Source organism: Beta vulgaris, chromosome 3 (assembly GCF_026745355.1).
Source record: "Beta vulgaris subsp. vulgaris cultivar EL10 chromosome 3, EL10.2, whole genome shotgun sequence".
In the NCBI taxonomy this organism is placed as follows: Eukaryota; Viridiplantae; Streptophyta; class Magnoliopsida; order Caryophyllales; family Amaranthaceae; genus Beta; species Beta vulgaris.
In genome coordinates this window covers 18,585,389-18,602,165 of record NC_079204.1, presented here as the reverse complement: position 1 = coordinate 18,602,165, position 16,777 = coordinate 18,585,389, and the positions used below count along the sequence as shown (strand labels likewise).

Sequence of the window (16,777 nt, the reverse complement as noted above, 5' to 3'; positions counted from 1 at the left end):
ATGGTAGACCTAAGACTCATCTAGCAGCTTCTCATATTCCTCTTCTTCTAGTGTACCGCTACCTATCTCACCCCACAAAGTCTTTTGGAGAGGGTGTTCAAGCTCCATGGCTCTCTCCATCTTCCTAATCTCTTCATCTAGCACATCAAATCTCATAACTTCTTTCATAAGTGGCTTTTTCATGGACCTTGGGAACCCAAACACTATTTTCTCATCTCCAACTCTCAAGGTGAGAGTGTTTTTATCACAATCAAATAGCATTCTAGCCGTCTCTAAGAACGGCCTCTCTAGTATCAAAGGTGTGCAAGGATCCTCGTCCATGTCCATCACCACAAAGTCACAAGGAATGGTGAACTTACCAACTTGAACCAGAACATCTATCAATTCTCCAACGGGTCTTCTAATGGTGTGGTCGGCCAATTGAATAGTTCTCCTTGATGACTTCACAACATGATTAAGCTTGCTAGCTATAGCTAAGGGCATTTAACTCACTCCGGCTCCAAGATCGACCAAAGCACTCTTTTGTTCAACACATTCCATTTTTACCGGAATTAGAAAAGCACTCGGACCAGACTTCTTTTCCGACATAATTCCTTGAATGATCGCACTAACATTTTGTGGAAGGTGAAAAACTGTTGCATCATCAAGTTTATCTCTATGAGTCAAGAGATCTTTTAGAAACGTTGCATAGGCTGGCATCTCCTTTATAGCTTGCAAGAATGGAATGTTGATTTGGATGCCCTTCATGAGTTGAAGAAATTGAGAAAGTTTATCATTCAACTTTTTCGTCGCAAATTTTTGTCGAAACCGAATTGGCGTAAGATATTGCTGAGTTGGCGCTCCTTTCCCGTTTTCTTTTTCGTGTTCCTCCTTATTTTTGTCACTCTTTTGTTTTTCATTCTCTACTTCTTTCTTTTTCTCTTCTTCAATCTTTTTCTCCACAACTATTTCACTTTTTCCCTTCTCAACCTCAACTTCTTTCATAACTGGACCCTCATATGTCTTACCCAATCTCAAGGTAATGACATTCACTCTATCATGATTAGCAGGGTTGCTACTAGGTTAGCTCGAAAGTGATTGTTGTTGGCTAGTTTGTTGGGCTAATTGGGAAAGTTGTATCTCCATCATCTTATTATGAGCTTGCATTTGTTGGATGGTGGAGGACACTTTCGCATTGGATTTAGTTTGTTGGGTCATGAAGGCTTCAAGTGCGGCTTTAAGTGAAGTCTTTTGTGACGGGGGAGGGTTATACGGGGGTCTTTATGCTTGGAAACCGCCCCCTTGATTGAAACCGGGAGGTGGTCTCGAAGTGGCTTGAAATTGGTTATTTGGTGTTTGAGTGAATTGGTTTTGGTTTTGGAAGGGTACTTGTTGTGTTTGATAGTAGGGTTGTGGTTGGTGAGTTTTTTTGGTTTCCTTGCTTCCACCCAAAATTCGGGTGATTTTTCCAGCCAGGATTAAAAGTGGGTGCATAGGGGTCATTTCGGGCCCCTACCGCGGCTACTTGCTCCAATGTGGCCATGCATTGAGCCGCCACATGATCACAACCTCCACATGTTTCACAAGGTTGTATGACATTTATCGGGATTGATGATGAAGACGATGCCAAGTTGATCTTGTCAAGCTTTTTCATCACAACTTCCAACTTGGACGCCAAAGCTTCATAATTGTCAACATCAATCTTATTAGCACTCCTTGTATTTTGTTTTTGACCGGAACCACTCCAACCACTATGTCTTGCTACCTCTTCAATGGTGGCTTCCACATCATTCAAGTTAATTTTCAAAAGCCACCCTCCCGCACTTACATCAAGATTAGCACGAGTTATGGGATTTAGGCCATCATAAAAAGATCTCAAAAGTGTATCCAAGTCATAACCATGATGAGGGCAAGCCCGTCTCAAGTCCTTGAACCTTTCCCAAGCTTCACTCAATGTCTCACCATTTAGGTTAGAGAATGTAGCTATTTGACGTTTTAGCTCCACCGTCTTCTCTTCCAAAATAAATCTCCTCAAAAAGGCCTTAGTCACCTCCGCCCATGTTGTTACAGAATTAGCGGGAAGTGACTCAAGCCATGCCAAAGCTCTACCATCAAGTGAAAAGTGAAAGAGATGAAGTCGAGTTTGCTCTTGAGTAGCATTATGCTCATTAATATTGTTGCACAACTTTACAAAGTGAGCAAGATGCGTGTAAGGACATTCACTACCTCTCCCTTCAAATTGTCTTTCCTTGATCATTCTTATCAATTGGCTTGAAAATTCGTAATTACCATCTGGAAGAGGCGGGCGGTTAATATCACTTATCTCCTCGAATACCATTGGAACCCCATAGTCCTCAAGAGTTCTTTGTTGATTTCCGGCCATTCTAGGAGGAGAAATAGAAATTATTGGAGTGCCCTGAGAAGATGTGCCTGGTGTATCACTAACTCTTACTCATGGAGATGGTGAAATAACTCAAGGTCTACCCCTTTGCCTTTTTGGAGGTCTACCCCTTTGCCTGTTTGGAAATGGAGTATCACCTACGGGGTTTGTACTCATGTACAACACCAAAGCTAAAGAGATGGTTAGTAATAACAAGGATGGACTAAATGACCCAAGCAATGAATTAATAATATGGAAATAATAAACAACCGTAACTCATAAAACAAATAATCCAAAGTTCACCTCCGTTGCAACCCCCGATAACAACGCCAAAATTTGGTAGGAAGGATCTCAGAACTGGGGATTTCGTTAAGGCCCAAGGATCCACTCCAAATTACAATTTATAAAACACCTCAAGACAAGCTACTAACAAGTAGCAAAGGCAAGCAAGGGATCAAACTCAAGGGAGAACTGGTAGTGAACACAAATTTCGAACTATTAGAGGATGAGTCTCGGTTACAACGAGGATTGAGGGTTGTATTAATATAGGTCACACAATTAAGTTATAATGAGATTTCAATATGATGAAAATAGGTCTTGGGGATGAGGCTCCAATCTAAGTTCAAATGAGATAGTCAATGGAACTAGTCAATTGAGGTATGGATGTGATGAAGTGAACTATATGCTATAACTAATCACTTTCTCAATAAAATTAGTACTATGCTAGACTAAGCAACTCCTACTCTCGTGGTAATTACTCAATTCAACATGCTTAAGTACATCAAGTTCACAAAGTCTTGCCTTAAAGATCTAATCTCTTAGTGAATTCAAGACAAGTGAGTCTAGTGGGCTACACATCCTAAATTCACCTCTCGATTACAATTAGGATAGCTTAGAAGAGTTTCAATGGTGATCAAGCAAAGAGACCCACAATCAAATTACACTAAAACTCAATTTTCACATTCACAATCCCATCAACATGCTCCAATCAACTATTCATAGTGAAAAAGAGAGGTTTTCACCCCCAAGCCCTAAAATGGGACTACTCACTACTCATGATGAACAACATAGCATACATAGAAACACAGATTACCAACATGCAAGTAGTAGTCGAGTAGAGAAATTGGATAAACTAAAGTAACTCAAAACCTTAAAGTCCAAACTTATTGATTACAAGAAATAACTGTCGAGTTTAAACCTTAAAGTTCACTACGAGTGCATAAGTTAATTGAGATCCTCAAGAGTTTGAAGTTGTCACCCCTTCTCTATCTTGTTCCTCTCTTGTTTTCAAAGCTAAAAACTAAAACTAAAGAACTAGAATCAGTCCTCCTTTTACATTCTCCCCCTTTTTGCTTTTATATGGCACTCAAAATAAAATATTAAATTGTGGCGAAGATAGCAAAGTGTCGGCCAGAGCACAGGGGGGCGCCGCTCCTTCATGGAGCGCTCGCTCTGGGAGATCTTGGGGAACGCTCGCTCCTTGCAATCTGTAGCCCATCCAAAGCATCTACCCAAGTTGAGCTGGAGCTCAAGTGAGGAGCGGTAGCTCCGAGCTTGAAGCAGCAAAAACAACAAAAGCAGCTCCAGCATGGTGAGAGCACCCCAACCAAAGGCATGAGCCACCTTGGGAACCTACAAAGCAACACAAGCAACACCAAAACGCAACGACAAACTACTCTAGGACACCAAAAACACTCAAGGACACAAAATTATGGAAAATGAACTAAAAACTATTGAAAATAACTCGACCAAAGCTTAAAAGCAGCCTAAAAGTCGATCTTGAATGAGCACAAAACCTCATTTATCAGTAACACACATATTCTAGCTTTACTTGACTTTACTAAACCATTTAAAGTTGAATGTGACGTATGTGGAACAGGTATTGGGGCTGTTTTGATTGAATGTGGCAAGCCTATTGATTCTTTTAGCATGAAGCTTAACAATGCCAAATTGAATTATTTCTACCTATGACAAAGAGTTTTATGCTATGGTTAGAGCTCTTAATCGTAGGAGTCATTATTTACAACCACAATCTTTTGTTCTTCATTCTAAGCATGAATCATTAAAATATATTCATGGAAAACATAAGCTTAGTGCTCGTCATGCTAAATTGGTAGAATTCTTACAATAATCATTCAATTTTATTGCTAAGTACAAAGCTGCAAAGCTAACATTATAGCAGATGCATTATCTCAAAGACATCTATTGCTCAATATGGGGGATTCCAAGGTACTTGGGTTCGAATTTATTAAAGAACTCTATGTTCTTGATGAGGAGATATGTGACATGTTCGTGGCTACAAAAAATGGTCCAAAAGACCATTATCATCAAATGCAGGGATTCTTATTCGAAGGGAACAACATTTGTATTCCTAAGTATCCTGTTCGTGATTTGTTGATTAGAGAATCTCACGGAGGTGGTTTGGCTAGCCATTTTTGTGTTAGCAAAACCATGGAGTTATTACAAGAACACTTTTCATGGCCTCATATGATCAAACGAGTACATGATGTTTTGGCTCGTTGCGGTGTTTGTCAAAGAGCAAATAGCATGCTTCATAAAGGGGTATATACTCCTTTACTAGTACCAGAGAGACCATGGGAAGATATTAGCATGGATTTCATTGACAGATCTGCTAAAAGTTCCTCTTCTACTCACAATCATCAATCCGTTGCGGAGACTGCAAGACTGTCGGATATTTATGCGAAAGCTGCAGGAGCTCCTATCATTGAGACGCCTGAAGTTCATGTTTCTAGTGTCTCAACTTATACGTCCCAATCTGGGTCCTTGATGAGAAATATCTTTGCTAAGGCGATTCGAGACATGGTGTATGCAATATTCGAAAACACTGAGAGTAGCACCCCTTAACGAGGTTGCGAAGAAACATGAGGAAGCCTTAATTCTATACGAGGGTATTGAAAATCTTAAAGGAAATCCCAACCCCTTGAAGCGCAGTATAGAATCCTATGTTAGTGCGGTTAAAGATCATCTTGCTTTAGAAGAGGTTGCCTCAAAGTGTCAACGACCTGAACAAGCAAAAGATAAGATCTTTCTTCGAACATAGGCGCTTAAGAAGGCTGAGCTTGATTATGCTGAGATTGAGACAGAACGTCTAGTACTTCTAAGAGAGCAATCTTCCAACAAGCTCCAGATCATGAAACTTGAAACTAAACTAGAGTAAGCGTGTCACAAGGCAAACCACTTGAAAAATATCTTGGAGGCCAAGGGGATCACTTTAACATCAACGTGCAGCGAAGGTGGAAGACCACAACAAAGCCTTGAGTGAGCTAGTAGCTACCCTTGTTTTAAAAGCTGATAAGATCTGCGACCTTGATGAGGGCAAGTGACGGTTGTTGGAGCTTCAGTCTTTACTTACTCACCCAGTATACACAGACTTAGAATAATTCCCTCTTCTCTATCTTTGTATTTTTTTTTGTTTTTTTATTCTAATTTTATAAATAGTATGCACAATCAGTTTTTTTATTCATATTTGCAATAAGATATACACACTATTCGTTTTATAATTATTTAGCCGTTCATAGTTTATACTCTTGGGGCCATGAGTATTAAATTGATAGATTTTTTTTTGTTTCGCCGTTCACAGTTTATACACTTTAGGCCAGGAGTATTGCATTTTTTTGTTTCGCCGTTCATAGTTTAGACTCTTGCTGGCCATGAGTATTACAATGATTGCAATTTTTTTTGTGTGGCTGGACTCGAGTTTTTTTTTTTACCCAAGCTTCTTATGTACTTGCAAAAGAATTATCGAATCGCTTTTACAAGTTCAAGCCAACGTAGTTCAAGTTCACATATATTTTCTTTCAACATATGTTGTTTATCCTCTTGCTTAGGAGTTTAACGGCGCTCTCACTTTTCATGAGTAGTGCTTCAAAAACTTGCCATTGATAGGTCCCACAAGTAATCCTTCGGCTTCAACAATTTCATACGCCTCATTAGTGTATACCTCTTTGACAACGTCTGGAACATCCCATTTAGAACTTAATTTACTTCCTGTCTTGTGAGAAACAATGGTGGGTCTTTTAATGGCTAGGACAATGTCTCCAACTTGAAAGGTGCGAGGTCAAACTTTCTTATTGAAGGCGCGTGACAGACGAGCTTGGTAGCACTCATATTCTTATTGTGCTTAGAGTCTTTTTTCGTCAGGCGCCTCCAACTCAGCAAGTCGGAGTTTATCATTTTCTTCAGAAGTCAAGCCTTCCTGAATGACAATTCATAATGATGGAATTTGAAGTTCCAAGGGGCGAACCGCCTCAACGCCATACACCAATGAGTATGGAGTTGATTACGTTGCTGATTTATATGTTGTCATGTATGCCAAATAGAGCTTCCCCTATTCTTTCATGCCAATCACGTTTGGACCTGGCAACAACTTTGCTCAACAAACTACAAAGTGTCTTGTTGAACGCTTCAGCTAGGCCGTTTGCTGGTGCATTGTACATTGATGACCTATATTGGGTGAATTTTTCTCACATAAAATTTTCATCAATTTATTGTACAATGATGTTCCATTATCAGTGACAATTCTTCGGGGTGCACTAATTCTGTAGATGATGTGAGTACGAATGAAGTCAACAACATTCTATTTTTTAACCTCACATAAGGGGATGGTCTATGTCCATTTAGAAAAATAGTCAGTCGCTGCCAAAATATATGTCTGTCCAACAGATGATTTTGATGTGATTGGGTCGCCTACATCAATTCCATATGCTTCAAATGGCAAAGATGCGACTGCGGGGTGTAATGGCTCTCGAGGGGTTATGAATGAAGTTAGCATGAAATTGACAAGCTTCACATATCTTTGCATAGTCCATGCTATCTTGTACCATGGTTGGCTACACACATTCTTTTAATACGGTCATGCAGTTTTGGACCTGACTGATGAGCGCCACAGACTCCAGTGTGTGCTTCCTCAATGGTATGGTATGGTTTTCTTTGCTTCTTCATCTCTGAGACATATTGACCAGAGACCATGGAGGGATCGTCGATAGATAGTCCCCTTATAATGTAAACTGCGAGGCTCGACGACGAATCTCTGTCTTATGTTTTAGATCACTTGACAATTTTTATGTTCTAAATAATCAATAATTGGTTAACGCCTAATCTTATTTGTCGATATGATAGACATAGATTATGTCGACTTCTTAAGCATATTCGTCAACATCATTGTCATCAGGAGCAACAACCCATCGTTGCAAACGGGTACAAACATTATTTCTTCTGCCCCCAATGCCAAAGTGGTTGCAAGCCTGGTTAGCGCGTCAGCCATCTTGTTGGCATCAATCGTGACGCTTGCCTTTGATAAGGGATTATATAATTCTTTTTTACTTTTATTCACGCGACAATTATTTTAGGACCAATTGGGAAAATGTCTAATTCTCTAAGTCCCATTTCAATTGCCATTTGGAGGCCTATTATGAGTGCTTGGTACTCAGCCATATTATTGGAGCAAAGTTGAGTTAATACAAAAGAGTATGGCAGTATATACTTTTCTGGAGAAATGTAGACACCTCCAACTCCTACACCGTCATGACAAGCGGCGCCGTCTGATGTCTCCCATTCAGCTGAGACTGAGTGGTATGTGAAAAAGTCTGCTATCGCTTGCCCCTTGACAGCGTTCTGCGGAACATACACAATGTCAAAGCATAGCCCACTTTGAAAGTCTTCCAGACAACACGGGCCTTGAGAAAATGTATTTTGTCGGGTTAGACCTTGAGATGACATGAATTTTATGAGCTTGCATGTAATGTCTTAATTTTTGGATCGCAAAAATCAAAGCAAGGCAAAATTTTCAATAGGTGAGTAATTCAATTCAGCACCCACCAAAGTTCCGCTGAAGTAGTGAAGAGTTGTCTCCTTACGATCTTCTTGCTCTTGAGCGCACATTGCCCCCAGGGATCGCTCTTGTGCTGCGATATAAAAGACGGGTGGTTTCCCTTTTATTGGTGCCCCTAAGATAGGGGGAAAAGACAAGTACTTCTTTATACTTTCGAAGGCTTTTTTACATGATTCATCCCATTTGAATATGACAATCATTTTCATGAAATGGCTGAAGGGATGACATCTTCCTGGTAAATTGGAAATAAACCTTCGAATGTAAGTGAGACACCCTTGGAGGCCATGCAATTCCCTGAGGTTCTTAGGTTCAGGCATCTCTTTGATGGCCTTGATCTTTGCTTAGTCAATTTCAATACCCTTGTGTCTAACAATGAAGCCTAGAAATTTTCTTGAGGTGACGCCAAATGCGCAATTGAGGGGATTTGTTTTTAGTTGACATTTCCGTAGTCTTTCAAAGACTTTACAGAGATCATGCAGATGATTGTCCTTCTTCTTAGACTTTACCACCAACTCATCTACGCTGCTCTAGCATTTTTCAAACCAAAAGGCATAACTTTGTAACATAATATCCTTTTAGAGTACTAAATGGAGTTGCTTCTTGATCTTCAAGACCTATGTGAATTTGGTTGTATCCAGTGGTATAATTTATCTATGGGAAAGCCTTATGACCAGTGGTGGCATCAATCATGATTTCCGTTACTGAGAGTGGGAAGTCATCCTTCTGACACACCTCATTCAAGTCGCGAAAGTCCACACAAACTCGTAACTGTCCATTTTTTTTCCATACTGGCATAATGTTTGCTATCCAAGTGGGATACTTGACTTCGCAAATAAATCCTGCATCAATGAGCTTGTTTACTTCTACCTCAATTTCAGGAATTAATTCTGTCCTAAAACGTCTTTGGGATTGCTTCTTTGGGCTGACACCTTTTTTGATGGCTAAGCGATGGACAACCAATTTTGGATCGAGACTTGGCATCTCCTTATTACCCCATGCAAATACGTGTTTGTAGTCACAGAGTAACTTGGAATATTTTTTTTCTTCCCATTGGGTAGGAAAAGCGCTGACGTAGACAGGGCGTGGCTCCTCTTGAGTTCTAAGGTTTAACTCTTTTAACTCATTAATGGTGGCTTTCCCCCCATATTCAAGAGTTTTAGGAGCCTCATCTGCTTTCATCTCCTTGTCACTTTTAGGAGCCTCATGCCTCGTGATATGGTTTGAAGAAACAAATTCAACATCTTTTTCTTTTTCTTGACTAGACGAACTCCCACTAGTGGAAAAAACCTCATATGTCACTTAGTAACAAATGCGGTTTTTCTAAAACCGCATCAGAAAATCAATTAAAAATAGGAAGGAAACCTGAAAAGAAAATCTGATGCGGTCCTCTTGTGGACCGCATCAGATTAAAACAATTGATGCGGTTTTTAAGAATATGATGCGGTTCCTAGGACTGCATCAGATTTTCATAAAAAAACGCACGACACATTTCCCCTCCCTTACAACCCTATCCCACATAACTCTCCCCACTCAACCCTAATCCCCTTCCTCCTCCTCACTCAACCCTAATCTTCCTCACTCCTCTCCCTCATTCACGGCACCCTCTCACTCCTCTCTCCTCTCTCCTCTCTTGTTCTCTCGTTTCCTCGTTCTCAAACACCACCACCACACATCTTTTGTTCTCAAACACCGACAACGACAACGGCGCCAAACACCAACAGCAATGCCATCGCCATGCCACGACACACCACCAACACCAAGCCAAGAAATCCTAATGACAGTCTGCCAACGCCACCAATGCCACCAACACAAATGCCACCAACCACGGAGGGAAATGACTGCGTCCTAGTCTTCATTGGCGCCCAGATGTAGTCTACACCTCCTTGAAACGCCGACCACCACCCACACATAATGGTTTTGTTTTTGTTTTTTAGTTGAATTTGATTTCGTTTGTATAATTTCCGATCTAGTCTCATTTTTCATCTCTTTTTTTTCCTATTAATTAGTTTATATTCTGTAATTTCAAGTTCGATTAATTACTATATTTTTTTCATTTAATTTCGTTTGTATAAATTAAATCCACTAACTTCGTTTGTATAAATTTCATTTAGTTAGTTTCTTATTTTTCGTTTGTATAATTTCATTTACTTTATTTTAGATTTTCGTTGTCTATAATGGCGTTATTTTGTTGTTTGTAATGGCTCCATGTTTTCGTTGTCTGTAATGGCCTCATGTTTTCGTTAAATATAAACGAATTTCGCTGCTAAACTTTTTTTTTAATTTTCAAAAAACAAACAATCTGATGCGGTCATTCTTGAAAACCGCATCAGATTGTTACCATACTGATATTGTTTTTGACCGCATCAGTTTTTTTTGTTAGCGGCTGTGGGTCCATCTGATGCGGACCAAAATCGCATTCGTAAGCCGGATTTTCACCGCACCAGATGGGGTAGTTTCTACTAGTGTCCTTTTGTTTGTTAGCACTATGCACGACCTTTGGCTTTCAAGGGTGGATGTTCAATGATGTCTACCACCTGTGTACACCTTATGCGAGATGGTATAACACTTTGAGGTGTGTCCTTGCCTTTGACTTCATTTTTTCGTCTTGTGATGCGACTTAGTACTAACCGTCTTCGTTGTTTATTAATTAAGGTCAATGCATGAAAACGTTTAAAGACTTTTGCTTTCTTCTTAGAGGATCGAAGATTTTGCAAGGTTGTTTGTGTTATTGACTTTGCACCTTCATTTAGCTCATGGTCCTTTACGATAGGCGACTGTAGTCGATCAAAGACTGATATTTTTGGCAGAGGCACATTATTCTCACCTTCATTTTCTTCGACTTCCTCCGCAGTAATATACTGTGAGGGAGAGGTTATCCCTCTACACTAGTACAGGCAATTTGCGTCGGATGTGAAGCGCCTATTTGCGTCGGACCGTGGTACGACGCCAAAGCCCTCGACGCAAATGACTAAGAAACGATCTGCATCATATGTGGAAACGACGCAGATTAAGTAGCTATTTGCGTCGCACGTTATATACGGTGCGACGCAGATGAGTCTGCCCAGCCAACATAGAGCTGTAATGTGCGTCGCACATCTCCTTGGGTGCGACGTAGATGAGTGATTTGCGTCGCACCTTGGGATACGTGCGACGCAAATTGGTATTTTAAAAAAAAAAAAAAAATTTTGAGAGGGAAAAGAAAATTAATTACAGAAACGTTCATGACTGGAAAATCAATGAAGGATACGTTCTGTTGCAAACGCAATAATAAACAGATAAAACGATATAATAAAAACGAATACAACTCCACAACAATAAAATAAAATTACAGATATACAACTCCAAAACAATAAAATCGATATACAAAATATGGGAGTACTAACTGATTTGCATTAATCTGAATCGAAACAACGAAATACAATTGAAACAATGTGAATCGAAACAACAAGAAGTACAAGAATGAAATGAGGAACGTAAATTTGAATCGAAATACAAGAAAATACAAGATTGTTCTAACTGAATCGAATTAAGGAACGAAATACAAAGAATCTGTGTTCTACACTAGTGCGCGTTGCTCTGTTTCATGAACCACCAAACCACATTATGTTCCTGGCTGCTGCCACTCTGTTTCGTGAACCACCAAGCACCTGCTGCTTGTGTTTTTTAAACGGAAAAGAATGAAAAAAAACAAAAGGTCATCAGTAGAAAGTTTTTAGTTTTTAGATCTAAAAATGAAAAAACGTATTTTTAGATCTGACAATTAAAATCGAAAATCAAATCTAAAAAATGAAAAAAAGGCGATTTCGAGTAGTTGGAATCGAGTTGTTTAATGGCGATTGTGTAGTCGCCGAAAATCACGATTTCGAGTGTAGTTGAAAAATCAAGTAGTTGAAAAAAATGAATCAGATCGAAAAATGAAAAAAAAAAACGAATCTGTGTAGTCGCCGAAAATCAGATTTCTTCGCAGCTCTTCTTCGAATGTCTCCCTTTGTTCGTTCGTTCGTTCGTTCGAATGGCCGGAAAACGGAGTTGAGTGAAAGAGAACTTGAACTAAGAAAATGGTTGAGCGAAATTAGGGTTGAGTGAAGAATCCGCCAACAAGCACCTTGAAAAATCTGACGAATCTGACGAAGAACTTGCAGATTTTTCGGCGAAGAAAAACAAATGTGGGATGATAAAATGAAAATAAAAATGTGACGGATAAAAAGAAAAATGAGAAGGAGAGAGAAGTTTAAGGAAGGAGATAAGTTACTGAAAATGAACTAACGAGGAAGGAAAAAGAGAAGGGGAGAGAGAGAAAAGAAGAGATGACGGCTGATATGAGGAAGTAATGAAGTAGGGTTTGGAAATAAAAAGGAGTGTACAAGTTATCCGCGTGTCTATATTATTGGGCCCAATTATCCGCGTCGCACTCTACATACCATCCGACGCACATTGCAGATAGGCGTCATTTATTTTCAAGCGATGTGCGTCGTACCTTCATGATGGTGCGACGCATATGGTCCGTATGCGTCGCAGGTAGGAAGGATGCGACGCACATCACTCATACCTGGTGCTTATGTGTTGTCTTTTGCGTCGTACCCCAGTGAGCATGCGACGCAAATTTTGTTTTTGCGTCGTTTTCGTGTTTGTGCGACGCAAATGGGGTGACGCAAATTGACCTTTTTCTACTAGTGCTACGCCGTGCGAAAATTTTCATTTGATGCCTCAATGCCATACTCTTGCAATTTCTTTTGTGTGTCATTAATTCCATGAGAATCAACCTCAAGGACATTGCCCATGGGCGCTGGATTCTCGAAGTCACAACAAGATTTTGCCAAGAGTTTATAAGCATTTGGGTCAAACCTACCCTTGTTAAGCCACTTTATCCTAAATTGATCAATAGATTATGAGGTTGGAGGCTTAGCAATTTGATTGTGGTTGGCTCTAGGTAAAGGAATAACCACTCCTTGCTTTAAACATTGAAGAGTAGTCTCATGTACTCCTTTTTTCTTTCTTTGGCTCTACTTTCATAACCTGACACCCTGCAAAAGGTGACTCCCTTTCCTTACGATGTGATTTAGGAATGCATCGCAAGACCAGAGTTGTTTTCTACCTTCTTCATTGCTTTAATAGGTTGAGCAACAACTTCTTGTTTTACTTTTTCCTTGCATTTTTGTTGTTGCATCTCAGCGGTGGCTGACTCGCTAGAGCTTGAAGACGAGGGAATATCACCATTTTTATTTGTACCCCTTTTCCCTGTTGAAGGAATTTTAGATGGCAACATTTCACGTGAGGGTTCCTCATCTTCAAAAAACTTGGCATCGCAAAGTACGAATCAGCCGTGCTAAAGGGTTTGACATCCCTATTTATTTTCTTCTCGCCTCCAAGATATAACTTCAGACATAGATGGAGGGTTGATGGAACTACCCCATTTTCATGCAACCAAGGTTGTCCAAGCAACATTCTATATGATGTCTTTGTATCTATGACATAAAAAAGAGTAGATGATGTTAACTCTCCCATCACAAGGTCAAGACTTATTATACCTATGACACGCTGACTGTTCAAGTTGAATCCTTGGATCATTAGACGACTATCAGAAAGATCTTCCATTGTGATCCGCAAATTAATCATGGTGGATTTTGGCATGATGTTGACAGTTGAACCTCCATCCACTAAGATAGATTTCACTCTTTGGCCGAAAATATATCCAGAGATAAAAAAGGGTCGATTGTGAGGTTTTAACCCTAACAATAAGTCTTCATTAGTGAAGGCTAAGGCAAAATTACATGACGTGCATTTAGCCGAACTTTCTATTAGCTCTCCAACATCCTTCACTTTGTCAAGGTATAGTTCTAGGTGCTGAAGTGCAAGAGCCACATGCCGACAATTTCTCGAGGCAAATGAAAGATATGCCTCAATCCCATGCGTGTAGGAAGAGCTTCCAAGATAGCCAATATCTTTTGATCTATCACTGTCCCTGAATGCTGAACAATCACTTTAACAAAGATTTCATTTTCTTTAACAGGCTCTTGATCCTCCTCCTCTTCTTTTTCTTTTTCATCCTCAACAAATGAGGTAGAGTTAACAATAATCATAATGAAGTAATTTTTTGGGAAATTTTTTTCTAAGGTTACAGGGGTAAGTGGATCTTGTTCGAGCAAGTCAATTGGTAGTACTTGCTGTTTAGTATTTTTTTTTTTTACTTTTTCTTTCCTTTCGAGCGTCTTGATCCCCTCCTTTTTCTACCGCTTCTTCTTACGACAAACAGACTTTAGTTAAGGCTTCGACTGCCATCTAGTCCTCCTTCTAGTGACCACCGTCCACCCTTCGTCATCGTCTCCATGTTCATTGTCAGTTGGGACACTGTGCTAACAGATGGCACGCTATCAACCTGGGGAATCGGTCACATCACATGTAGAATTATTGGCTCCAAACTCCCAAACTGCAGAGTTTGAGCCTTCCAATAAGAATCTAACATTGCGAAGGCATGATTAGCTTCAGTAACTTCATCAAAATCCAGTACAATTTTCCCATCCTTTGCAAAGTTGCATAATTCTCTCCTTAAGTGCTATACACTTTTCTATGGGATGACTAATCAACCTATGATTCCAGCAGTAGTTAGGGTCGGAAGTCTTAATGACCTCTGCAGAACGCTTAGCTTCGGGTAACTCAAGAAAATCATCTGACATTCCTGATAAATCAGAGTCTGGAAATGGATATTTCTTTGCTTGGAGTTCTTTCAAGGTTGGCATATTTTTCCTATGTTCTTTAGAATATGAACCCTTATTCTTTTTCGTGCCAGCCTTGCTAGAAATCTTGATAGGCGAGGAGGTGGTCATGATTGACATTGACTCCTTAGTTGGACTTTTGGTAGTCTTGTCCGTTTGCCGCACCTATACACCAGTCACCCACCAGTCGCACCCACTACTACCACACCAACATCACACAACCTTGCCTTCTTCCTCACACCCACAATAACATCGTACCCGTAACCCCTCCTCACAATCAAACTTGCATGCCCCACCAACCACCCAGAATTTGAACCCACCGACCCATAACCAATAATAACTATACATGTTTTGTTTTAAAATGCCAAATAATTGACTGTGTTGAGTCTTCGGTCAAGTTTAATGACGAAATCAAAGTTTGTTATAACGGACGTGAGAGAGAAACAAATTATGAATGCAAAAACAATAAAAACAGACAACAGATTTACGTGGTTCACCAATTTGGCTACATCCACGGCAGAGAGAGGGAGAATATTTTATTATGTGAGGAAAACCAGATTACAGAGAGAACAGAGAGTAATTCGTAGTCTAAAACCCTAAGATATTGATAACATATTTATATCCACAACAGAAAACGCGTTTCCGCGTTACCCGATCAGCCGCCCGATCGGCGACATCCGCCCGATCGGGCGGTAATTTCCCTTTGCCCAGTTTTGTTGCGCGCCCGATCGGGCGAAGCTCGCCCAATCGTTACTCGGTCAGCCGCCCGATCGGGCGACCTCGCCCAATGCCATTGGGCGACTTCGTAAAACTGTCATAACTTTCTCGTTTCTCAGCGGAATTGGGCATATGACCTATCGTTGGAAAGCTCTCGGAACAAGCTATCACCTCCACTTTGAATCACCTCAAAGTCATTTATATGTTGAGAGATATGTCCATTCAAAGTTAGCCTTATGTCATTCCATCTTCACGCATTCTACCAAACACCTTCAAGGCACCATTCAAGTCACTATTCTTACAAAGTTTATGCTTTTCCGCAATAGAATGAAATTGTCAGAGTTATGCGTGAAAATGGCATAAAATATCAGGGTCATCTGAGTTAATTTTGGAAAGTTGATCATTTGAAAACATATATTGCGACAAACTCAATAACCATTTACATGTTAACATTTCCTTTTGTACATTAAAAAAATATGGTCATAGCATGTAAATATTGAATGATGTAAAAGTTATATTGCAACAATGAAGAAACTAAAGAAGAGAGTGTATTGTTTATATACTCACTCCATTCTAAAATGTTCTTCCTACAGACATATTGCAATTAGGAAGAAGAAAAATAACGGAGGGAGTATTAGATTGATTTCGATGTTGTTAATTATAGATACAAAATATTTCTTACATGTACTCCCTTCGCTTTTTTTAATTGTTACATTTTTCTCAAATGATTGTTTCTTTTTAATTGTTATTGTATACACAAATTTCGGGTCAAAATAAATATAAGACAAGAAATAAAGTAATAAAGAAATTTTATTTCAATAGACAATTTATAATAATAATAATAATAATAATAATAATAATAATAATAATAATAATAATAATAATAATAAACTAAGTCCTCTGATTATGTTCCGCAGCTAGAGAGTGACATGTGTTGATGTCGACGTGAAGCTGAGTGTATATTGACGTTTTGTCAACGTCAACCTGAGTTTGAGTGTGGGATGACATTTTGTCAACATCAATCTAAGTTTGAGTTTTGTTTAAGTGTATTCGAATGAGGGCTGGTAAAACCTTGAATCTCAATCGAATTTGTTTGAGTGTATCTGAACAGTAGGCACATATTTGATGTCCTTGTTG

The 16,777-nt window shown here is 39.5% G+C and overlaps 1 protein-coding gene and 1 non-coding gene across 2 annotated transcripts; one reads left to right on the top strand and one right to left on the bottom strand.

Moving 5' to 3' along the window:
- Nucleotides 1-483: 483 nt before the first annotated feature.
- On the bottom strand, nucleotides 484-2,362 carry LOC109134561 (uncharacterized). The gene is made up of 2 exons (XM_048640289.1): nucleotides 1,428-2,362; nucleotides 484-1,033 (listed from the first exon to the last, which is right to left on the bottom strand). The coding sequence occupies exons 1-2, from the start codon at nucleotides 2,360-2,362 to the stop codon at nucleotides 484-486; spliced, it is 1,485 nt and encodes a 494-aa protein (XP_048496246.1).
- Nucleotides 1,875-1,981, top strand: LOC125496128 (small nucleolar RNA R71). The gene has a single exon (XR_007272830.1). It is a non-coding gene; the product is annotated as a small nucleolar RNA R71 (small nucleolar RNA).
- Nucleotides 2,363-16,777: the final 14,415 nt, after the last annotated feature.

Bases quoted from the DNA above. Each gene is read 5' to 3' on its own strand.
- LOC109134561 (XM_048640289.1), bottom strand. From the start codon at position 2,362: ATGGCCGGAAATCAACAAAGAACTCTTGAGGACTATGGGGTTCCAATG. The intron at 1,034-1,427 runs GTGGAAGCAAGG...TAATCATGATAG, and splicing joins AAAAATCACCCGAATTTTGG to AGTGAATGTCATTACCTTGA.